This window comes from Stomoxys calcitrans, chromosome 4 (assembly GCF_963082655.1).
Source record: "Stomoxys calcitrans chromosome 4, idStoCalc2.1, whole genome shotgun sequence".
In the NCBI taxonomy this organism is placed as follows: domain Eukaryota; kingdom Metazoa; phylum Arthropoda; class Insecta; order Diptera; family Muscidae; genus Stomoxys; species Stomoxys calcitrans.
The window spans coordinates 28,374,975-28,400,477 of NC_081555.1; the positions used below are offsets into that span (position 1 = coordinate 28,374,975).

At 34.8% G+C, this 25,503-nt stretch overlaps 2 protein-coding genes across 4 annotated transcripts in view; one reads left to right on the plus strand and one right to left on the minus strand.

Annotated features, from left to right (window-relative positions):
• LOC106082103 (phosphorylase b kinase gamma catalytic chain, skeletal muscle/heart isoform) overlaps window positions 1–16,451 on the minus strand; it is a 56,912-nt gene extending 40,461 nt beyond the window's left edge. For 2 of the 3 annotated variants that reach the window (XM_013244432.2, XM_013244431.2), the window contains exon 1: window positions 15,126–16,447. In XM_013244432.2, coding sequence (XP_013099886.1) covers window positions 15,126–15,217 — 92 coding nt within the window. In that variant the 5' untranslated portion in view covers window positions 15,218–16,447. Of the gene's footprint in view, window positions 1–15,125 lie in introns of all 3 variants that reach the window. The other variant, XM_013244430.2, reaches the window with a different exon arrangement.
• Window positions 16,452–17,591: 1,140 nt separating this feature from the next.
• On the plus strand, window positions 17,592–19,148 carry LOC106082096 (decapping nuclease DXO homolog). The gene is made up of 3 exons (XM_013244422.2): window positions 17,592–18,342; window positions 18,455–18,686; window positions 18,759–19,148. Exons 1-3 carry the CDS (start codon window positions 17,666–17,668, stop codon window positions 18,993–18,995), a joined length of 1,146 nt encoding a protein of 381 aa, XP_013099876.2. The 5' UTR covers window positions 17,592–17,665; the 3' UTR covers window positions 18,996–19,148.
• The last annotated feature ends 6,355 nt before the right edge of the window (window positions 19,149–25,503 follow it).

Sequence of the window (25,503 nt, forward strand, 5' to 3'; positions counted from 1 at the left end):
TTAATGCTAGATCGACGAGTTTGAACATCTTTACGGACAGTATATTGCCCATTGGGGCAATAACAACTAAAAAGGTAAAGCCAACTTGAGTTGGACAGTGTTGTAATGTAAGAGCGACAGTCTTGGAATATAAGAACGTTATTAACGCCTACTCTGAATATGGTACTATTTGCATCATTTTCAATGTTAGTATACGTCAATTCTATGGTTGGATATTAAATTTGCAAAATACTCAAAAATGTAAAAAAAAACTTAAAATAAAGATGATGATTTTAATATGACCAAACTGTTTCTGATATTTCAGTAACCCCTAGCGAAATTGAATTTGGAATATTTCTTTCATCTTCTTAAAGTGAAGACTTTTGGGGACACTATGAAATGAATTCGGAAAAATAAAAAATTAACTAAAATAAAAGATATTTATTTTATACATGCTAATCTGTTGGCGGTATTTAAGTGAATTGTATTATATTGACCCATTCCATTTATTCGCTGACTCATGGTAAAATTGGATGTAGAACATTTCTTCGTCTGACATCATGCTACTAAAGTGAAATATTGTGGGAGATTTTGGCTAAATTCCAAAACGTCCTCAAAAAACACTTAAGATTGCCACTAAATAATTCTCGCATGAAATGAAAAATTTTATACCTTGGTTTTCTTAAAATTTTTATACCCACCACCATAATATGGGGGTATACTAATCTGGTCATTCCGTTTGTAACACCATGAAATATTCGTCCAAAATCCCATAATGTATATATATATTCTTGATCGTCTCGACGTTCTGAGTCCATCTAGCCATGTCCGTCCGTCTGTCGAAATCACGATAGAGGTCGAACGCGTAAAGCTAGGTGCTTGAAATTTTGCACAGATGCTTAATATTGATGTAGTTCGTTGGGGTTTGCAAACGGACCATATCGGTTCAGATTCAGATATAGGACCCATATAAACCGATCTCCCGATTTATATTCTTGAGCCTCTGGAGTTCGCAATTTTTGTCCGATTTGGCTGAAATTAAGCGTGTAGTGTTTTGTTATGACTTTCAACAAATGTACCAAGTACGGACCGAATCGGTCTAAAACCTGATATAGTTCCCATATAAACCGATGCCCGATTTCGGGCAATTTTTGCCCGATTTGGCTGAAATTGAGCATGTAGTGTTTTGTTATGACTTTCTACAAATGTGCTAATTACGGTCCGAATAGGTCAATAATTTGATATAGCTCCCATATAAACCGATCTCCCGATTTGACTTCTTAAGTCCTTAAATCCGCAATTTTATTCGGATTTGACTGAAATTTTATATGCGGTGTTCGGTTTCGACTTCGAACAACTGTGTTAAACACGGTCCAAATCAGTCTATAACCTGATATCGCTCCCATGTAAACCGGTCTCTCGATCATCCTTGTTCGGTTCCTAGAAGCTTAAATTTTTGCTGGTTTGACAGAAGTTTTGGTATGTAGAAACTATTTTGTATACATTTTTAGCAGAATCCATGGTGGTGGGTTCCCAAGATTCGGCCCGGCTGAACAAAGCACGCTTTTACTTGTTTTATCTATTCTAAGACTTGTAGTAAAATTTGATGCAGAATAAAAAAGTTGAAAATAATGTCGTCTTTTTTGCCAAAATTTATGTCGATATTTCCATGATATGTATCATATATAGGGTCTTTCAATAAGAGCGCTACAAAAGTTTTTTAATTAAAACTAAAACAGCATTTGAATTATTTTGGTCTCAAGAAGTCATATCGTGATATCGCTACTTAGAGGGGCCTATATCACCATATTGACCAATTCGGATAAAACTTGGCACTGATGTTGCAAGTCATAAGATAGGTTTTTGGATAAAATTTCAGTCAAATCAAGTAAAAAATTATGCTTATAAGCGCTGAAAAAGTCAAATTCGGGGACTATATCTGTTTATAGACCGATTCGAATCATGCATGGCATGGATGTTCAAAGTCATAACTCAAGCCTTTGTTCCAAATTTCATCCAAATCGGATGAAAGTTTAGGCTTTTAAAGGCTAAAGAAGGCAAATCCAGTGATCGGTTTATATGGAGGCTTTATCAATTTATGGACCGATTCGGATCATGGCATAGATGTTGAAAGTTATAAAGCAAATCTTTGTTCCAAATGTCAGCTAAATCGGATGAAATTTGAGGCTTTTAAAAGCTCAAGAAGTCAAATCCCTGGATCGGTTTATATGGGGGCTATATCTGTTTATAGACCGATTCGGGTCATACTTTGCATCGATGTTGGAAGTCATAACTCAAATCTTTGTTCCAAATTTCAGCCAAATCGAATGGAAATTTAGGCTTCTAAGGGCTTAAGAAATCGAGGGATCGCTTTATATGGGGGCCATAACCAAATCTGAACCGACATGGCCCATTTGCAATCCCCAAATTTAAAGCGGCTATGGCTTTACGCGTTCGATTGCTATCGTGATTTCGATAGATGGACGGACGGACATGGCTAAATCGAATCAGAAAGTGATTCTGAGTCGATCGGTATACTTATCAATGGGTCTAGCTCTTCTCCTTCTTAGCGTTGCAAACCAAATGCACAAACTTATAATACCCTGTACTACAGTGGTGGTGTAGGGTATAAAAAAATGTTGTGTGTCCATCTGTGAGTCCATGTATTCTTGTAATCAAAGTCCCGATCGTATTTGTTGTCCAATCATCAGGAAATATTGCACATGCTACTTTTTTGGCCCAAGGACGATCGCTATTGATTTTGGTAAAAATCGGTTTCGATTTATATATAGCTCCCGAATATATATGTATCGCCCGATTTGCATTTAAATGGCCGTAGTAGCTACAATTTTCAACCGATCTGCACAAGATTTGGAATGGACTGTTTTGTTACTGATCTACGCATATCTGCAGGATTTCAACAAAATCGGTTCAGATTTTGATATAGCTCCCATATATATGTATCACCTGATTGGCACTTATATGGCCGTAGTAACAACAAATTTCGACCGATCTGCATAAAATTTTGGTACGCATTGTTTTGTTACTGAGATTAACATATCTGCAGGATTTCATCAAAACCGGTTCAGATTTTGATATAGCTCCCATATATATGTATCACCTGATTGACACTTATATGTCCATAGTAACAACAAATTTCGGTCGATCTGCATAAAATTTTGGTACGCATTGTTTTGTTACTCATGCATTTGTGCATATATGCAAAATTTCATTATACTCGGCTAAGATTTGAACATATAGCTACTATATATATTTCGCACGATTTACACTTATAAGGCCGCAATAAATACAATTTTCAACCGATCTGCACAAAAATTTAAGAGAAAGTTTATGAAGAATATGTGCGGCAAGTTACAGCTTTAAGAATATGGAGAAGGCGTAGAGACTTTGGATCATTTCTTCGGCAAACTGAGGAGGGTTTTGAGCCCGTTTACGATATATAATGCAGAAAATTGGATTGTATTGTGATTAAATATATTGATTTTTTTCTTTTCCACCTATATTGAAGTAAGATTCCTTGTTTTTGGGACAAAAATTAACTTTTTAACTATCTTTTAAAGCTGTTTTCGTTTCTTCCTATTTCCAATTAAAATTGCATGACATTTAAAAAAATCGATTTGTCATTTCTTATTTGGGTTTATAAGAAAAAAATTGCTTGCTCAAATTCCATTGGGATAACTCAATTCAATTCCAATATGTCATTTCCAATTACATGTTTTTTTTTTGTTTTGTTTTGTGGTTTGGATTACATTTAAACGCTTTTAACAAAAAAAACCTATACACTAGCATGATATATATTTGCTATTGATTAAATGTATTATTTGACAAATGATTTAGCTACAACCTCATTTTGTATCTCTCATTGTAATTTCGTCGTAGTTGTTTTTTTACGTATTTATTATTTTGTTTTTTTTTTTTGCAACAAAAGTTACAGATTAAGATGGGTCAACGTAAAATATATTTGCAAAGGTTCAACACCACTACCACAGTACCATAAACGTATATAATGTACAAGAAAGTACATATGTATAATATATGCCAAAAAGCCAATGGATTTCAAACATTTACGCTGATTTATTTTGTTTGCACAAAATAAAATAAAAAAAAAATAAAAATAATAAAAAAACAATATATCGTACAATAAAATATCATATTCATTGTTGTCTGTAAAAATATGTGCAAGTGTTTCTTTTGAATTGCATTTATCCAAAATATTATCTATTATAAATAAATATAAAATCCTTTTTCCAGTTGTATGACACATACATGCAGGGCAATGAATTGAATGTGTTTTACCTTGACGCCCATTATTGAATAAGGAGTTTATTGTAAGTCATTAAAAGATAAATGACTTTAACGCCAGAATAGGATACATATTTATTTATTATATCCTAACATGTAATACAAAATAATGTAACAACAAACACTTTTTGTTTTTAAACAAATTTCTTAAAATGTTGTGTTTAGAAAAAATTTTATAGAAATTTTGTCTTTCGAGAACATTTCATAGAAATTTTGTCTTTAGAGAAAATTTCATAGAAATTTTGTCTTTAGAGAAAATTACATAGAAATTTTGTCTTTAGAGAAAATTTCATAGAAATTTTGTCTTTAGAGAAAATTTCATAGAGATTTTGTCTTTAGAGAAAATTTCATAGAAATTTTGTCTTTAGAGAAAATTTCATAGAAATTTTGTCTTTAGAGGAAATTTCATAGAAATTTTGTCTTTAGAGAAAATTTCATAGAAATTTTGTCTTTAGAGAAAATTTCATAGAAATTTTGTCTTTAGAGAAAATTTCATAGAAATTTTGTCTTTAGAGAAAATTTCATAGAAACTTTGTCTTTAGAGAAAATTTCATAGAAATTTTGTCTTTAGAGAAAATTTCATAGAAATTTTGTCTTTAGAGAAAATTTCATAGAAATTTTGTCTTTAGAGAAAATTTCATAGAAATTTTGTCTTTAGAGAAAATTTCATAGAAATTTTGTCTTTAGAGAAAATTTCATAGAAATTTTGTATTTAGAGAAAATTTCATAGAAATTTTGTCTTTAGAGAAAATTTCATAGAAATTTTGTCATTAGAGAAAATTTCATAGAAATTTTGTCTTTAGAGAAAATTTCATAGAAATTTTGTCTTTAGAGAAAATTTCATAGAAATTTTGTCATTAGAGAAAATTTCATAGAAATTGTGTCATTAGAGAAAATTTCATAGAAATTTTGTCATTAGAGAAAATTTCATAGAAATTTTGTCTTTAGAGAAAATTTCATAGAAATTTTGTCTTTAGAGAAAATTTCATAGAAATTTTGTCTTTAGAGAAAATTTCATAGAAATTTTGTCTTTAGAGAAAATTTCATAGAAATTTTGTCTTTAGAGAAAATTTCATAGAAATTTTGTCTTTAGAGAAAATTTCATAGAAATTTTGTCTTTAGAGAAAATTTCATAGAAATTTTGTCTTTAGAGAAAATTTCATAGAAATTTTGTCTTTAGAGAAAATTTCATAGAAATTTTGTCTTTAGAGAAAATTTCATAGAAATTTTGTCTTTAGAGAAAATTTCATAGAAATTTTGTCTTTAAGAGAAAATTTCATATAAATTTTGTCTTTAAGAGAAAATTTCATATAAATTTTGTCTTTAGAGAAAATTTCATAGAAATTTTATCTTTAGAGAATTGAGATTGTTTAGAAATAGGATAGAGAATAGTATTCCAACTGAAACTTGAGGATCACACTGGGTCGACTAGTTTCTAAACTGCAAGTAAAGAGTGATTTTCATGAGTTTTTCGAAGTTTTTGAGATGGTTGACCACCATGGATTCTGCTAAAAATTTATACAAAATAAATTTAGTTGAAGGGCATAATTTTATTCTATGTACCAAACTTCCTTCCCTTCCCAGCAAAAATAAAAGCAAGGATGATCGAGAGACCGGTTTACATAGGAGCTATATAAGGTTATAGACTGATTTGGACCGTATTTGGCGCAGTTGTTGGAAGTCGTAACAGAACACCGCATGCAAAATGTCAGCCAAATCGGACAAAAATAGCGGCTTGTAAGGACTCAATATGTCAAATCGGCGGATCGGTTTATATGGGAGCTATACAAGGTTAAAGACCGATTTGAACCGTACTTGGCACAGTTGTTGGAAGTCATAACAAAACACTTTGTGCAAAATTATAGAATTGGACAAAAATTGCGGATGGTAAGGGATCAAGAAGTCAAATCGGGAGATCGGTTTATATGGGAGCTATATCAAGTTATAGATTGGTTTGGATTGTACTTGGCACAGTTGTTGGAAGTCATAAGAGAACACTATGTGCAAATTTTCAGCCAAATCGATGAAAATTGGGGCTTCCAGGGGCTCAAGAAGTCAAATCGGTAGATCGGTTTACATGGGAGCTATATCCAAATTTGAACCAATATTGCCCATTTACAATCCATAACGACCTACATCAATACTAAGTACCTGTGCAACATTTTAAGCGCCTAGCTTGACGCGTTTGACCACTATCGTGATTTCGACAAACGGACGGACATGGCTAGATCGAATCAGAATGTCGAGACAATCCAGAATATATATTCTTTATGAGCTCGTAGATCAATATTTCGAGGTATTACAAACGGAATGACTAAGGTTAGTATACCCCCATCCTTTGGTGGTGGGTATAAAAGGAGCACGTGACTGTTTATAAAATCTACTTCATCTAAAGCCCTCCCACAGTTATAGGTAAATAACAGGCAGCATATTCTAGAAACATTGGCAGGTGATAACTAACAAATCTAAACAACAACTAAAGCAATGGTATAAGTATAGACAGATTTTGTAACACTTACAAGAACAATTTAACTCGTCCAGATTGGGCCTAATTAATTCGTTCCGCAACAGGTTTTTCTCCACATTCTACCTGTAACCTCTTTTGCCTGCTGTGTGTGACCGTCCTAACCCTGACACACTGGCTAAAAGATATCAACTTACACAGTGCGAATGGTTGCCGGTTCCAAAAGAAGAAGTTATATAGGAATAATGTGTAAATTTACATAAATTGTTGTTGTTGTTGTTATTACTGTTGTTGTTGTTATTACTGTTGTTGTAAACAAGAAAGTTGCGAATTTTGTATGTGAAGAATTTGAAACAAAGCGCCTGCGATAACAGTTGAACAATTGAACACAATGACCTCCACGGTCAATGCCTTTGTGGCCTGGTCTGGTTGCGTCTCGTCTGGCGTAAAAAGTGTGTTGCATTTGTAATGGCATGTGAGTTTGTGTTTTCAAAGAATTTTCGAACAAAAGGGGCAAATACGTACTTCGTACTACTTCACACTAATGCAAAAATACAAAAACATGCAACACGAATTTTTAAAAACAAAAGAAGAAGTAACAATGAATGAAAGGAATGTAAGCAAAAGCGTGATGAAACATTAAAGTATGGATACGTAATTATCGATATGATTGCTAAGCGTGCGATGAAATTGAAATCATTTATTGAGTAGGATTATTTAAAATAAGTAAAAGCGTGTTAAGACTGCATCGAAACAAAATTTCGAAATTTCTATAAAATTTTCTCCAAAGACAAAATTTCTATGAAATTTTCCCCAAAGACTAAATTTCTATGAAATTTTCTCCAAAGACAAAATTTCTATGAAATTTTCTCTAAAGATAAAATTTCTATGAAATTTTCTCTAAAGACAAAATTTTTGTGAAATTTTTTCTTAAGACAAAATTAAATTTAATGTTCTACAAAGAGTACGCGAATGATATGTACTAATAGGAAAAAGTTGGCTGAAAATGACAAACACTGTCTGCTGAATATTAGTAGTTAATTTTGCTGCTATTTTAGCAGTAGTTCTGCTATTACAGCAGTAGATCTGGAGCAGCCCTATGTTTGCTGAAACAGCAGTAATGTTTGCTTTCCCATTTTCAGCAGACAAAAACTGCCGTTTTAGCACATATTTTTTCTGTTTTGAATACCAAATTTGATTGAGTGTATAAATTTGCAATGGTTGGATATTAAAAAACTAAGTTTGCAAGTTTTTTATAGACGAGAAGTGCGCCTTTCAAACAAAGCAATTGCCATGCTCGGAATCGTAAGTGTCCGAAAAGGAAACCATGAAAAATCATTAAAGTAAAAATGTATCAAAAAGTTTCAGGGTGGTTCGGTTTAAGAGGTATACGTATTTACAAGATCAGCACGGGTTTTGTTATCTGTATAGAACACGTAAAATCAAGAAAAGGCTTATAAAGAATATGTGCGGCAAGTGACAGCGTTAAGAATATAGGGAAGGCGTAGAGACGTTGGATTATTTCGTCGGCCAACTGAGCACGTTTACGATATTATAATACTACCCGTTCGCGTTCCTGGTTTTATTTTAGGTTGATGTGCAGAAAATTGGATTGTAATGCGATCGCATCGAGCACATATAGAAGACTATAAAAGACCATATCATTGAAGACGTTGAAAACTTCTCATATCTAGGCAGCAAAAAAACAAAGGACCAGAGGCGCCTTTCTTAAACTCAGCAAAGTTTGGAGATGCAGTGACGTCTGACATAATACAAAAATCTGGATCTTCAACAGTAGTGTGAAATCTATTTTATTACATAGCTTTACTACAACTTGGAGCTTGACACAAGCGACTACCCGTAAAGTCCAAATTTTTATAAATCGCTGTCTACAACAATTTTTTTGGTCAAACCGTATTTCAAATGAAAAATATAAGAAATAGGAACAAACATTTCCCCTGTCGATGTAGAAGTCCGGAAGAGAAAATGGACTTGGTTAGGTCATATCCTACGCCGACCGCGCGATGATATGAGAAATGTCCTAGACTGGAACCCCCAGGGACAGCGCATCTATACACCGAAACGACCTTGCCAAGGATCACAATCTTTCCACACTTTCAGAGCTACAACAACAAATACAGTTTAGGAATGATAACAAGTAAAATCGTAATCGGTATATCGGTCTCTATGACAGCTATATCTAAATATCGTTCGATCCTAACCATATTTGGGTCATATGGCGGAAAGCTTAAAAAACTCACTGATTCAAATTTCGGAAAAAACGGCTAATAGGTAAAGCTTTTATGGGCTTCGGAACCTTAATCGGCATATCGGTCAATATGATAGTTATATCTATATATAGTTCGATCTGAACCACATTTAGGTCGGACGTCGGGAGGTTTAAAACAATTCACTGTTTCAAATTTCGGCAAAATCGGATAATAAATAAAGGTATTATGGGCTTCAGGCCCTTTATCGGCAAATCAGTCTATAGAGCAGTTATATCCAAATATGGTCCGATTTGGCTCGTTCAAGGAATTAACCTGCGTGCAGCAAAAAGCCGTATTTGTGTCAAATTTCAGCTCAATATCTCAAATTTTGAAGGCTGTAAATTGATTACAACAGACAGACGAACATACAAATGAACAAACAGACAGTTAGACACACGGACATCGTTAAATCGTCTTAGAATTTTACGGCTATCCAAAATATACATGCTTTGTAGGGTCGGAAATATTGTAGATATTTCGAAGTGTTGCAAACGGAATGACTAAATGAATATACCCCCTATCCTATAGTGGGGGTGGGCTAAATCGTCTGAGTCGATTTAGTAAAGCTAGGCACTTGAAATTTTTTACAAATTCTCCCTACAAGTTTAGGTCGGTTGGGGCCATATCGGTTCATGTTTCGATATAGCTCCCATATAACTAGAACCTGGATCTTGATTTATTGAGACTCTAGAGGGCGTAATTCTGATCCAATTCGGCTGAAGCTTAGCATGAAGTGTTTTGATGTGACCATCAATAACTGTGCCAAGTATGGTCTAAATCGGTTCATAACTTGATATAGTTCCCATAATAACCGATCTTGGAACTTGACTTCTTGGGCCGCTAGAGGGAGCAATTATTAGCTAATTTGGCTGAAATTTTGCATGAAGTGGTTTGTTTTGACTTTCACCAACTATACCGAATATTGTCTAAATCTGTTCACAAACTGATATAGCTCCCATCTACAATGAATTCCACTTTGGTCCACTATCTGTGATCCACTCTATCAACGAAAATTGGAGAAATATTTTTTTTTTTCAATCAGCTATACATACTATTTTATGAACACTTGTAGCCTATTCATATGTTTTTTCTCAATTTTTATCTTGTTTCGCAATGAATTGGATATTTAAAAGCAATCATATTTTCAGTGGTAACAAAAAATTCTACCGGCTGCTCATCCACTCAAGCCTTCTATGCTGTGTGCACATGTTTAGTCTTGCAAAGAATGCAATATGGCATTTATAGCAAAACCTGTTTCCAAGCTGGGAGAATGCTTAAGCCATATTTCCGTTGGATGTGAACATAACATTGCTTATATGATGACTTTTGCCGATTTATGTCTTCTAATGTATCGCAAGCCTGAGAGCAGAACACGTGGGCACGTGATTTGTTGTCCCATCTGGCGTTTGCGTCTGGGGTATATGTTGGTAAATTTCCATTGACTTTAAACAAATTTCGATGACCGATCAATGCCGGCGTTGGCTGCTGTCTACAGTATGTTCAGGCTATGGTCTACTATTGCTGATGTAAACAATAAAAATTCATTGGCATAGTAGTGTAGAAGACGACGACACATATAACATCATAACATACACACTCGTATGGAATCTACACATACTCACAGAGAGCTCTCGAGGGCGGCGGTGTCAGTGCTGATGTTTGTGGGTTTGTTAAATATATAGTCACTTTTTATTATATCGAATATACAACGGGGCTTGAAGAGACGTACATATGTAAGCACAAGTATGTTTGTTGAATGCCATTGTAGGTAAGTAAGCATGTGGTTGTTGGCGTTTTGGTTTCGTGTTTAAAGATTTTAAATTAGAGGGGCCTGTCTCCTCTTTAATGTATTGTGGGCTCGTCATTGTCCGTCGTCGTTGTACAACAGCGGGTTGGTCTCGTTTTCTGACTGTATGTGTGTTATTTATAAATGATTTGCGCGGCTTTTGGCACGTAAAGTTGTATGACAACTTACGAAATCGTTCAATTAAATGGCAAGAAACTGCACAGAACAGCCAAGCAGTTGAAACTAAATTGATAAAAATAAAATTGAAAATATACAAATTTATACATAGGTAAGTATGTATGCATGTACATATGGTCAAATCAAAACCAAATAAACGATTCAAAATAAAAAAAGGAAAGCGATGCCAAGTGCTTGCTAAAAATCATCACATAATGGAACTGTTTGAGACAAAATTAAGCGCCGCCATTGCCATAAATTAATTTTTCGATATTTTCTTTTCTTCTAATTCTCATTTAATTGAAGATGCATGCATTCAATTGCTTTTTGGGGGTCTGTCAAACTTTGCGAATATTTTACCAAGGAAGAAAATGAGCATCAGACTGGTGGTTTTGGTACAGACATACCAAACTGCATGACATGATATGAGGAAGGTTATTAGGTAAGATTAAAAAAACTGTAAGGAGCATTAAAAAGTCTATATCCAGAATAGTCCCCAACAAATGTGTTGTTGAGTAGTGTATAATGCTCAACAAGCTATAAAGAATAATAAAGCAGATACTGATGGGTTACCAATAAAGCAAAGCTATACAGCGGGCGATACGGTGAGATCATTGAGGTAAACCTGACAAATCTATATTCGACCAGATATTCGCACTACTTCAGTTCTATAGAAGATCAAATGTTAATAGATCCATGTCTTCCGCAGTCTTATATATTAAAAAGTGTTTAAAGCTAGGACATTGGAAATTGATCTAATCTAATTCTTGAACATACATATGTTAAAAAAACCTCTCAGTTTCATTCTGTGGCAAACAAAGTTTTAGTGTCTGCCACTCATGTAATATTCGAATATATACTCTATACTTATAAGAGACTAGCGTTATTGTCTGAAATTCGCCCAGACGAAACGGCTGAACCTAAAAATTTGATATTTTGCACAAAGATCACTCTTGGTGGGAAGTTTAAAGATAAGGCCGGATTTTTTAAAATTCGAATAAGAACATACTAAATTAAGAAAATTATTTAACTCAGAAATTGTTGTCACCTTTGCTTTGTTTTCCGTTTGTTTGTTTCACATACAACAAGATTTTGAATCTTATAATTATAGTATGTGAAATTTTGTTGGTAAAAATAAATTGTTCAAAAGTTGATTTAAATAAATAAGTAAAATGGTGGTAAATAAATAAAATTGCGTAAATAGAAATCATAATAAGAAAAGACAGAAAATTTATATAATTTAATACAGCAGGCGATACGGTGAGGTTTAAGTCATTAAGATAGAACTGAAAAATCTATCTTCGACCAGATATTCGCACTACCTCAGTTCTATATGAGATCAAATGCTAACAGATCCACATCTTACATATATTTTTCAAATACTAAGAAGCCTTTTAACAGTACTATATATTAAAAGGTTTTCTAACCTATGACTGAGTATGGAATCTTTTATCTAATACTTGAACATACATATGTTAAAAAAAAAACCTCTCAGTTTCATTAAGTGACAAACATGGTTTTAATGTCTACAACTCGTGTGATCTTCTAATATCAACTCTATATTTATAAAAGACTAGCGTTTTTGATTGATATTCGCCCAGGCGATATGGCTGAACCTAAAAACTTGATATTTTGCACAAAGATCACTCTTGCTACGAAGTTGCGAGATAAGACTGGATTTTTTTAAATTCCAATAAGAACGTACTAAAATAAGTAAATTATATAAGTCAGAAATTGTTTTTACCTTTAACTCAAGTTTGTGTTTATGCAAAGGCCATGTTACAAAATCAGTAGTTAAGAGTAAGTAAATGTGTGAGATATACAGTTAAAGGATTGACATAGTGAACATGCCAAAGTCATAACTATAATTTTGAAAGTGTTGAAATGAAAAGGCATAATAGGAAAGCAAAAAACGCTTTGGAACTGTTTTCTCGCACTGAATCGGCTTTGATCGCTGCTCTGCTCAAGCTCCTGTAGGTGGGCAAGCTCGTTCCGATCTAAAGGACCGATCGATGCGGAACAAGGTGACCAATAACTCGCCTTGTCGTATCGAGCATCATAGGCACTCAGTATTTGTGCAAGAGCCGGTACCGCCCGACCTCTCACTGAGACTCTCCGCTCGATACAGCTGATTGGCCGCGAATGCCGCTGCAACTACTCTGTATGGAGCTTTCCAGCCTGTGTGGTGCTCACAGCTATCCCGTGCCGTCTTATGCAAGATGCAATTGTTGGGGATTATTATTTGCAATGCCTAAGAACTAGGTTGATCAATAAACCGGATTTTTCAAAAAACCAGTTTGCTTTTCAAAAAAACTGGTTAAGTTTTTGAGATTTTTAAACAATCGTTTAAACCGTTCATAAATAAGCTTAAAATGAAGCTTTTATAGAAAAAATGTTAGTGAAAGTAAAAATTTTGTCTGTTTGCGCTTTCTTAATAACAATTTTTCATGAGCAAAATTTCAATAAAAAATTGTCCTAAGAAATTTATCGAATTTAGTTTAAAGTTTTTTATTGCAAATTTTCAAGAAGTCTTTGCTGAAAAAAATCGGCATATGGTTTTTAAGACAAAAATTCGTTAAAAAAAAATTCCACAAAACAGATTTTAATTTATTGTTCTATAAATATACAATTTTGATAATTCAAATTTTTCAGAATTTCGATAAATTTTTAAGACTTTTTCGATAGACTGCTTCAAGGGCTGCTGCCTCAGTGCACAATACACTGCTATAACAACAACTAATCAACGCAAACGGCTTGTACAAAAACACTAATGATTTTGCGCTGGGACTGATATGAATGTAGCGCTATGAAGCAAACGAGCGATGCCTGAGTTAAAACTACCGCTACAAATACTTTTTTCATGAGGTTTTGTATATGCGGTGGTAAGATGAGGTTTTGCCAAAAACAACGCAAACACCAATATTTTATTTATAACATAATAATGTTGGAAAAGACCCAAAAAATTATGAGATTTAGTGTTCAGGAACGAAATAAAATATTCACAATATGAAATTATATTTTTGTTAAATCAAGTCAATCAAATCACTCATAACAACGCCATTAACAAGTAGTCTGGAAGGAGTTTTAGGCTATATATTTTTTGATATGGGAGGGTGCTCACAAATGCCTCAAAGGGACATGGGGAGCGATCGGAACAATATGGGCCTCAAATTAAATATATTTGGGTGTATAACTCGTATCAGATATCAGAATTAGCCGCAAAGTCTCAGGAGGGCCACCCCTCGCATTGTAACCTAGTCAATCCGCGGCATAGGAGGACATACAAGCCCATGTGCTACAGTGGTTTGACCAGGATTGCGGTGTCGATTCTCGATTCCGTCTCTGTGTTCAGTACCCAAGCTTTCTCAATTCTGAATTAGACTCCGACTTCAAGGATAGGAGTACATGGCGGCCAATGCGCTACGTTGGTTTGACTAGGACTGCGGGGTCAAATCTCGACTCAGACCCCGGGTTCGGTATCCAAGCTTTCTGCAATCTGAATTAGACTCCCTCCGACTTCAAAACTTCGTCACCAAAGTCCTGGGTATGACAGTAAACTGTGATGAAACCAATTTTTTAGAGACGACTTTCAAGACGATCGCTATAGGACAAGCTATCAAAGGAACAGAAGTTCATCAAGTCGCTGGCAGATAGCACTTTGGGTGCAACCAAAGAAACCTTGGCGACTACTTATTATAAATTTGGTCAGTTAGTGGTTAAGAATAAGATCTAACCTTGTCAGAATTCCACAATAAGAATTGTAACTACTTCCATCAGTAAACAAATATCCTTTCTGTAGAATGGCATAATTATATGCTTTCTAAGTAGTATCTACTAGGTATTTTCGCAGTAGCCATCCAAATCACCATCTCGTGCCCGACACGGGTTAATTATGAGCACCACACAGATTTGAACTCTAAGCTTCGATTGGTAAAAATGTGATGTTGAAAGATTTAAAGCACGTTCACACTTAACATTAGAACCTGTTTTAATGACTCAATCATGGCTGGAGAATAACTATCTCAGATAAATACTAATCCATGCATAGAGTAGCATGGATTAGCATATACCATCCCCATATTGCCTCTATTAACCTTTTTTGTAATTTTTTAATTCATACACTTACCTGCCCAATATCTCTTTAGGTTCATATTTAGCATAAAAGCCCTTTGCGGCATCCTTGTCGGGCAACAAATCATCTTCTTCATCTTTAGCCATTGGGACTGGTGGTATTTTGATGGTGATTTATCAACAAATAACGTGCACAATTATTATACTACACCCACGCAAACACGACTCTCTTAGCACTGATCTCTTTAAGCTGCAAACGGATATATGGGGCACCTATACTACCACGGTAATGTCACAACAATATAACCGCTAAGACACACGAAGGTCAGAAATTTGTTGGTGTCGTTGTCCTACAATGTTGATGTTTGGCTGTTTATCTTTTTGGTTTGTTGTCGTTGTAGTGGTGGTAGTTTTCCAAAGTTGAAGGGCCAAGTATGGAAAATTCCCAAGAGTTTTGTTTTTGTTTATGGCTTTCTATGTATGTATATGGAAAATTTTGTTTGTTTGTTTTTATACGTCTTTTGGGGATAGTAGGACAGGCAGGCGGTTTAGGCAACTTATGGTGCAACTCGTTTGCGTGTATTTTGAGTTCTTTACAACAGCGATGGATGATGAAACTGCGTGTGAATTTGCACGCACGCCTTTCGTTGCCGTCGTTGTGAATTTTTGTTGTCTATAACAATGATCCTTTTAACGATGTTCCTCCCAACAGTTGTATTATTTTAGTTTTTTTCTTTTAATTTTTTTCTTGATTACACAACAAAATTTTTGCATTCTCTTTTAATTTACACCTTTTTATGCTTTTGCCCATGTAGAATTTTATTTGTTCTTCTCTTTTGTTACACTTTTTCACTTTGATTTCTCTGACACTGTGGTATATGCAAACACTCATTCTAGACATTCATTCTAAAATTGTTATAATACTTTTTTTTTTCATATGTATTCTTTACTTTTTTGCATGGAAATACACATACACCGTATCAATTTGTTGTCCATATATTAATTATTCTTAGTTAATGGTGGCACTGGTACGTAGATATGTTGTATATTATTGATGATGTGATGATGATTGGTTTGGTTTGTCGCTCCCGCAGCTCAATGTCAAAAAAGGTTACAGAATTTTTGTTCCTCTCCACCTTGTATGGGTTCGATATTATTGAATCAAATGGTATGCAGTTTCATTTTTAGTTTTTTGTTACACCTTCATTTTTTCGTTTTATTAATCGCATCATTTTTTATTTCTTTGCAACGCGGCGATCGAAACTTAACACTTTTCATTTCACTTTACTTTTACGTTGTTTTGTCAAGTTGCTCCTGCAGTAGGTGGTTGGTTGGTTGGTAGTGTGGAAGTGGAGCTCCTGGATGCTTGGGGGCTGTTCTATGTATATAAAAGTAGACTTTCGAATAATCGATTAGTCGATCGAAAAATCGAAGTCAACTTTTACTGTATAAAAAAGTCGAATAATCGATAAAAAAAAAGACAAAGTCGATTTTTGCTGCCGACTGCTTGACGATGGTTGAATTAAGAAAGTTGGCTCACTTGCCCAACAACAACGAAATCAACGATACAACCCTGTGAAGATGGTAGCGCAAGTTTCCACTTCCTAATCGACATTCTGGTTTTTATTTGCATTATCATGAGTACCAGCCACAAGATCAAAAAATGTATAATTATAAACGTGCAAATTATAAATAAAACAATTCAAAAGTGAAAAAAGGAACAAATTGTAAAAAAAAAAATAAAATTTAAACCAAGCATTTGACGGATATAACCAAGTATATTCATTTACAGGTAGTGGCAGTTGGTCAACAACTAAATATTGAGTGCACTATCTGTCAAAATCTGTGATAAGTGCAACTCTGATTGTGTATGTTACTATTAGTTCGCTGTCATGGTTCTTAACTATAATACACACACACAACCAAAACTAGTTGACAGATAGTGCACATCGCGACAAAAAATTGTATTCGGTTGTTTACGGTACACTACCTGGTAATTATGTCATGGATGTAACTCTGTAGTTGGACAATTCCATCAGCTGGACAAGTGCACCAACTCACTTACTTAAATATATTGGCTATGACAGAATATTTGTTCCGCTAACCGAACGTAGAATGGCGTTCCAAGCGCCTCGATTTTTCGAGGTGTCTCCCACCACTTGATCTTTCCATCGGGCTTTTGGTCTTCTCGGTTTGCGTGTACCATCGTGTTTGCCTTCAAAAGACTTCTTTGCTGGAGCTTCTTCATCCATTCTGACAACATGACCTAGCCTACGCAGCCGTTGTATTTTGATGCGTGTAACTTTGCTATCGTTGTCATACAGCTCGTGGTTCATACGTCGCCTTTATTCTCTATTAACACAATAACAGCATTCCGCCTGAACAGCTGAACAGAACACTCAGCTTTACTCTTGAAATTTGTACTGAAAGAAGTACACGAACACATTTCCTACTTAAAAGCTGATAGCTTTTTTTGCCAGGCGTGTACGTTGAAAGCTTCAATATAAAGCTTACACTTTTTGAAAACAGCTGTTTACGAAATTTAAAGAAAAATACAAATTCCGAAATTCAGTAGAAAAATACATCTTTTGCGCCATGAATGGTTATAACTGTGGAAAAGATATTGGTCTTGCTTGGATACGACCACCAGAGACAGAAATTGCCTTTCCGGATATAAAGAAACCACAACCGATTGGATTTTTCAGCCTCGATTCAGATCGTGACTTTGGAGCCAACGATATTCAATTGCGGTATTATAAACCTCCAAATGTGGATTTATTTCCACTTGATTTGAATATAGGCTTGGATAGAGCTATTCATAAGCCCGAGTCCGCAAGAAATGAACTGCTGGATAATTTATTGAAGTTCATCTTTGATCACTATCAAAAAATATTCAGTAATGGCCAATTTCCAGAATTTGTTTCATGGCGGGGACTTTTAAGGCTTCTAATGTGCACTCCCTATGAATACCGGCAGGACTGGTGCATACATGTGACACGTTTTAATAATACCATTTATTTGGTTGAAAGAGAAACAGAACAAAAAATATATGAAAGATCACAGGAGACAACGTACCAAAAGAATTGTGCCGCTTGGGGCTTCAAGTTTGAGCAGTATTGTTTATCAGAATCACCTTTTAGAGGACCGGACACTAGCTGTCCTGTCAATGAGTGCGAAGAATTCTCGATGGTATTTCAGACACGATTAGGTGGCATGAATTTGTTATATGGCGCAGAAATGGATGGTGTTGTTAGCGATCAACCTTTACAACTGTAAGTAGTACCGATAATAATAAAATTACTTCACATAAAATATACTAAATTACTATAAAAAACAATAATTCTTACCCATTTGAAACTCATCGCATTTCTCTCTTTTTTACAGCAATTACGATAAGCCCATAATTGAGCATCTTAAATTTGTGGAGTTAAAAACGCGTCAGGCACATTCAAACGAACGTCAAAGAACTTCTTTTCTTAGACATAAGTCTCGAAATTGGTGGTGCCAATCCTTTCTTGTTGGCATCGAAGATCTATACGTTGGTATACGTAATGAAAAAGGACTAGTAAGAAGTATTGAGCACGTCGAAACCAGATCTCTTCCCAAGTCAGGGGCGGTAAGCATAGTCAATGTCAATACATACATATATAGTGTTTATGCATGAATTCTATCTTTTATTTCTTTATAGCAAAACCATTGGTCACCTTGGGTTTGTGCAAATTTTCTTTTGCAATTTTTGAGCCGTTTAAAAACCATTACAGCCAATGAAAATTGTCCCTATAGTGTATATGAATTTTATTTTAATGCAAGGACAGGACAAATCAAATCTCAATTTATTCCAGGAAAAACTGAGCATTCCTTCCTGCCAAGTTGGTACATAGAATTAGTAAGACGACATAATAAAAGCAATACAAAACTAAATTAGTTTTATAGATTTGAACAAAAAGTGTTTCTTAATTTTTTTCTATATGCATGAAGGGTTCAGAGGGCTCATTATTTTTAACTATGTTTAAAAAGTACATAATCACCACAGTGTGGTTGTGATGTAATTAATTGTAGTAATAAAAACTGGTTTATAAGATCGTGGAAAAGTTATTTTTTTGGTATAATACCCCCCAACATACATATGTACGTTTGTAAGACCTTAAATATAATTTCTAAACGCATTTAAAGTTGATCTGATCTTATTATAAAAGGAACTGTAACTTCGTAAAAATCTTTCCATAAACAATGCAAATTTGCCCATTAAAGTTCCAGGCACAATATTTTCACATATCAATGAGTGCTGAACCTCTTTGGAGAGAAGTTTTACATGGCATAGTACCTCACAAATGTTGTCAGCATTAGGAGGGGAAAACCACTGCTGAAAATTTTTTCTGATGGTCTCGCCAAGATTCGAACCCAGGCGTTCATATAAACCGTTCTTGAATCTTGATTTCTTGAGCCTCTAGAGGGCGCAATTCGTATCCGATTTGGCTGAAATTTTGCATGACGTATTTTGTTTTAACTTCCAAGCTGAATGATAAGGGGCATGTTTATTTTATACCCGACACGATAGGATGGGGGTATAAATATCGAATTTTTGATCTGCGACCTCAAAGTATATACAGTGGTGGAAAAAATAATAGAATAAGAATAATAAGAACAATATTAAACAAAACATTGAGAAATTTCATTTCATTTTATTAACGGATGCTCGTTATGGTGATTTTTTGGGTAAAATCACTTGAAAAAAATAATAATGAAACTTATCCAAACGTTGTTGTTACTTATGAATTGTCTTTTTTGTAACTTAAAATCTAAGAGGAGGGAAAAGCAAATGGTTACTAATCATTCATATGCTTTATTGTAATATTCGTTAGCATAAGTGCCTAAAAATGGTTCCAGAAGCTTAGCTGCGAGCTGCCGGGGGCGTCCACAGGTTGCGGATAAATGCTGCCTATATGGGCCCAAGAACTTGAATCTGGAGATCGGTATATATCACACTTACATCCAAATAAAACTCGATCTTAACCCTACACGGTACGAATGTGGAGGAGCCTAACACAGTTCACTGCGCCAAATTTTAGCAAAATCTATTAATATTGGGTTGCCCAAAAAGTAATTGCGGATTTTTCATATAGTCGGCGTTGACAAATTTTTTCACAGCTTGTGACTCTGTAATTGCATTCTTTCTTCTGTCAGTTATCAGCTGTTACTTTTAGCTTGCTTTAGAAAAAAAGTGTAAAAAAAGTATATTTGATTAAAGTTCATTCTAAGTTTTATTAAAAATGCATTTACTTTCTTTTTTATAGGAGCCTAACACAACTCATTGTGCTAATTATGGGCCCAAGACCCTAAATCATTAGATCCGTATATATGACACCTATATCCAAATATTGAACTATCGGAGCAATATTGAATTAACGGATGTTGAGGGCCCTAACTCATCTCACTGTTCCATATTTCAGCGAAATCGGATAATAAATCGGCAGATCGGTCTATATGGGCGCTATAACAAAATATAGCCCATATTCGAATTTAACATGTCAATGGACAAAAAAATCTGTGCAAAATTTCAGCTCATTATCTTCATTTTAAAGACTAGCGTGATTTCAACAGACAGACGGACGGACATGGCTAGATCGCTTAACCCCATAATTGCCACATTTTTTACCTGATTTTGCTAAAATTTAGAACGGTAAGTTGCAGGAGGCTTCCTAATATCTAAGTTGAAGATGTTTAGATACATATAAACTGATCTCTCGATTTGGCATTTAAAGCACCTGGAGGGCGCACTTTGTATACAATTTGACTGCATTTTTGTACACAGTATTTTGTTATGACCTCTATGTATGGTCTCAAACGGCCTATAAATGAATATAGCTCCCATATAAACCAATCTGGGGATTTTACTTCTTAAGTGGTCAAACCTTCAAATCACCCCAAAACAGAAGTTATTTACAGACCAAGGGAATATAGGACTCAAGTAAAAAGTATTTCTTTTAACATTTTCAATATTTTGTTTATAGATTTTGTCAATAGGTATAAATTTGATTTATTTTTTAATAAATATGCTGTTTTCGCTTTTGCACTTAACTCACGTCTAAAACAAAGTACAGTCGAACTTTTCTATAACGTAGCAATTGGGGACTATGCTATAGAGCAAGGCGGATTTAACAATGTGGTCAATCCCTTGGCAGCCGGTTGTACGTACCGGATTGACCCGATGGAATTCTTCATCGGCAAGGGCTGCCTCCTCAGTGTTTAAAACACTGCTACAACAACAAGGTTGCAGCACGCGAACAGCTGACGGTATTAAGACGTCAGATTTTTGTTTGCATTCTCTTTGTTGTTATCTTCTTTCTCGCATACTCTCTGCTCATGTACGCACACGCATGCACACATATATACTATATTACACACCTCTGTTTGTTTGTTTTTTAACACGCCAAGCAAAAACAAAGCTTTGCTGGGTGTATACCAAGGCGGATTCAAAAAAGTGGTCTCACGCGAATAGCTGTTGACAGCCGGCCGGGTTTGACGGTTTGAAGATGTCAGGTTTTTGTTTGCATTCTCTTTGTTGTCATCTTCTTTCTCGCATAATCTCTGCTCATGTACGCGTATACACACACGCTCACAAATTTCTTTGTGTGTGTTGGCAGGCTTAATTATTGAGATTTGTGGTGTTCATTGCTGTCACAAGGAGCTTAAGCCCCGTTTACAGTGCTCATTAAATCCAGATTTAAGACTCCCGTCAGCTGATTGTGAAGAGGAAGAACAGATGATCGAGCAATTAAATCAGGATTTAAAGAGCAGTGTAAACGGGGTTTTAGTTGCGAATTACCGGGCGAGTCCACAGGTTGCGAATAGTGGAATGCTCTATACAGAGTAGCTGCAACGACAGTCGCGGACATTCAGCGGTATCGAGCGGAGAGTCTCAGTGAGAAGCAGGGTGGCACCGGTGCCCATGATGCTCGATATGATATGTGGCTACAACAACAACCGTCGTTACTAGGCAACAATAGATGGATCCCAAATTTCGGCCTCCAAACGTACTTCTGCTATATTTTTAAAGGCACAGTAAAAGAAGAATTAGGAAAGCAACTCACTTGTAATAAACATTTAGTAACGTTTTTCAAAACTCAAAAATAGGGTTTCCCGTCGAGTGGTTGAGGGGCTAACAGGCACACTCAAATCAAATACTAAGAGAAATAAATAAAAAGCCTAAGAGAGTAGGAAAAGTATTTCAAAACTCGAGATAAAAATTTTATAAAAATTTGTTCAAAATTCAAGCTGATACTCTTTAGCCGTCGCACAGTGGGCCAAATGGCAAAAAAATTGGAAATAAGTCTACAACTTTTTATCTGTTGATTTTAGCCATACAAAATGTTCTAGACATTTGTAGAGGAGGACATAGGCTTTCAGAAAAGTGCTGTTGTTGGTCCATATCTTTAATACAGGGTGAGCTACAGGGTGTCAAAGTTGACCACTTTTGACTTCTCCAAGCTTCTGGGGGCCATAACTTTTGATCTACTCAACCGATTTACATGATTTAGGACTCTAGAGAAAGAGCTTGACAAGATCTAAAAAACTTATGCATAAAGTACCATGCCATCGTGTACTGTTAAGGAGTTATGAATTGTTTAATTTTAAAATATGAAAATTTGGCCTTGGTTTTTTTCAGTGTTTTTTAAATAACTCCGTCAATTTTAAAGCTATAAACTTCATACTTCACACAAATTATGCCAGCATATGTGTGCATAAAATACAAAAGGAATCACGTGAATATCTTTGGCGGTTTAAAAATGGCATCGTTTTCAATATGAAAAATATTTTTTTTGTCAAAAAATTGCAAAATTTTTCAAAAAAGATACTCCCATTTCCTTTAAGTTTTCGCAAACTTTGGCCATCAAAGCATTATCATTTCTTTCCATTTTCACAAAGTCGAGGTATTAAGAAAAGTTTTAAGTGCTAATTTGGCTAATTTCGATATCAAACAACACCGTTATCTTAAGACCAAAATGGCCAATTTTTTTACTAAACTTCAAAAGTTTCTCACTGGAAAAAAAGTTCCACGGGGATTTTTTCGCTTTTTTTGAACTTAAATGAAAGCTTAAAATGTTCCCAACATTTTAAGGTATGTCTCGCCATATCCTAGCCATAAATGAGATCGTAGCGATCAAAATACTGAAAAAAGTCAATTTTCAAGTAGTGCTATATTCATTGCTAAAAAACAAGTATTACGTCACATTTTATTGCAAAGATGTTAAATAAACTTTTATTTGGTAACACTTCTTCTACAAAACACAAAAAGAATCATGGAAATATCTCTATTCTATTCCATTTTATGGAACCGGCAATAAAAAAGTCAATTTTTCAAAAAAGTCGAATTTCCCAAATTTTGTTTTTGTTGTCCTAATTGCACATGACACACTATAGCCATATTTACGCAACATACCTTATCGTAAAGGAAATTTTCATACCTTTCCAACGATGTATAAAACATTTCTCAACTCGGATTCTATCTACTCTAAAATTCATTTACACTTCATTAAACTCTATATAAAAATGTCTATTTGTGAAATGGAACCTTATATGGGGCCTACACTAAAACATTGATAGATTTGCCCAGGGTTTACAATACAAATGTGTTAGAATAAAAAAAGGTCTCCTGCCAAAGTTTAAAAAAATTGGAATAAAAATATGTGTTTTAGAGCGAAAACACTTCGCATCGGCGTGCGTTTATATGTATATTAGCTACATCTATTTTTAATGTAAGCTGATGATTTTTGAATAAAAAGTAACCTAGAAATATACCTGCATATATATATATATTTGTGTTAAGATTTGATGCAGACAAATGTTACCTGTTTCGCTATGTCGAATTCCCAGGAAATCCACCGTATCAATGAATGTGAAAAAACCTACCCATAAAAAATTCATTGTCATTTTTTTTAACCAAATTCGAGTCCAGGTAAATAATTATAGAAGAGTAAGTAAAAAGAGGCACTTTGGACCCCTTTTTACGATTGCGTCTGATACCTGAAATGGGTCATTAATTGTGAATATATTGCATAAATATTTGAACAAAATCCAAATTTTCTTCATTATATTTTGTAGAGGCGTAAAGGACATTTATAAGTTATGGAAGTCATACTGAAGTATTCCACTCTTTCGAAAATTGTATGGGACATCAAAAATGATTCCAAATCATACACGGAGTCATTTAAGGAACTTGTTTACACTTTGGACCACATATATGGAATAAGGCTAAATAAAGACGCTTTAGACAAACTTGAAAAATTCTACAAATCATTTGAGAGAAGGTTGCCAGAATGTTCATTCGCAAAAATCAAGTTTTTCAAAATGTATGAGAAGTGGCTGAAATCGGATCTACTTATTGAAATTAAACCGCTGATTCCCGGCCGGCCTAGCAAAGCATACGACGAAGTTACGGAGAAAACCAAAAAGAAAAAACAAGAGGAACTATTGGCGGCACATCCGCCAAATTTAATAAAAGATACGTTCAAAACAGCATTGTTAAAAACACAACCAAAAAATGTTGGACGAATTGTCGATGTTTTACCATTAGCATCTCCGAAAAGGGTAAAGAGAATGGTAGAAAGTATTCCAACTCCAAAATCGACTACAGAATTCACGGAGGAAGATGCACTGGCCCTGATTTTGAACCTAGGCCTCTCAAGAAACAAATACTCAACAATGAGGAAGGCTCTTCGTGAAAAAGGATGGGGTTGTTTACCCTCAAAACATAAATTGTACAACACCAGGACGAAAATGGTGCCATCAAATATATACGTGGACGAATTAAAAGCAAGAGTGAAACTTGCTGATCTTGTTGAAAATACAGCTGTTAGAATTATTTCTAATTTTACTGAAGAACAGTTGAACACATGTAATAATTCCGAAGTGGTTTTGATCAGCAAATGGGGTTGTGATGGATCATCTGGATTTTCCGAATATAAGCAACAAACAGAAATAGATACCAACTTCGCATCAATTTTCATGGCATCATTAGTACCATTGAGAATGAGATTGTACAAGGACCAATCTTCATCATCGAAAGAAAATGCATTTCAAGATATATGGATAAATAGAACACCTGGGTCAAAATATTTATGTCGCCCAATTCGGTTTGAGTATACAAAGGAAGACCGGAACACAACACGATCTTTGGTGAACGAAATAAAGGAAGAAATTGCTGCATTACCCATGATTGTTATAAACCAATTGGGAAGAAATATAAAAGTTTCGTTTCAACTACAACTCACTATGATCGATGGAAAGGTGGCAAACGCATTAACTGGCGTTATGTCCAATTGGAGATGCAATATTTGTGGCAAGAAGAATGGGCAATTCGAGGACAAGTCTGATGAAAATTTAGTAAACGAAAATGCGCTCAATTTCGGTATTTCGCCCCTGCACTGTAGAAT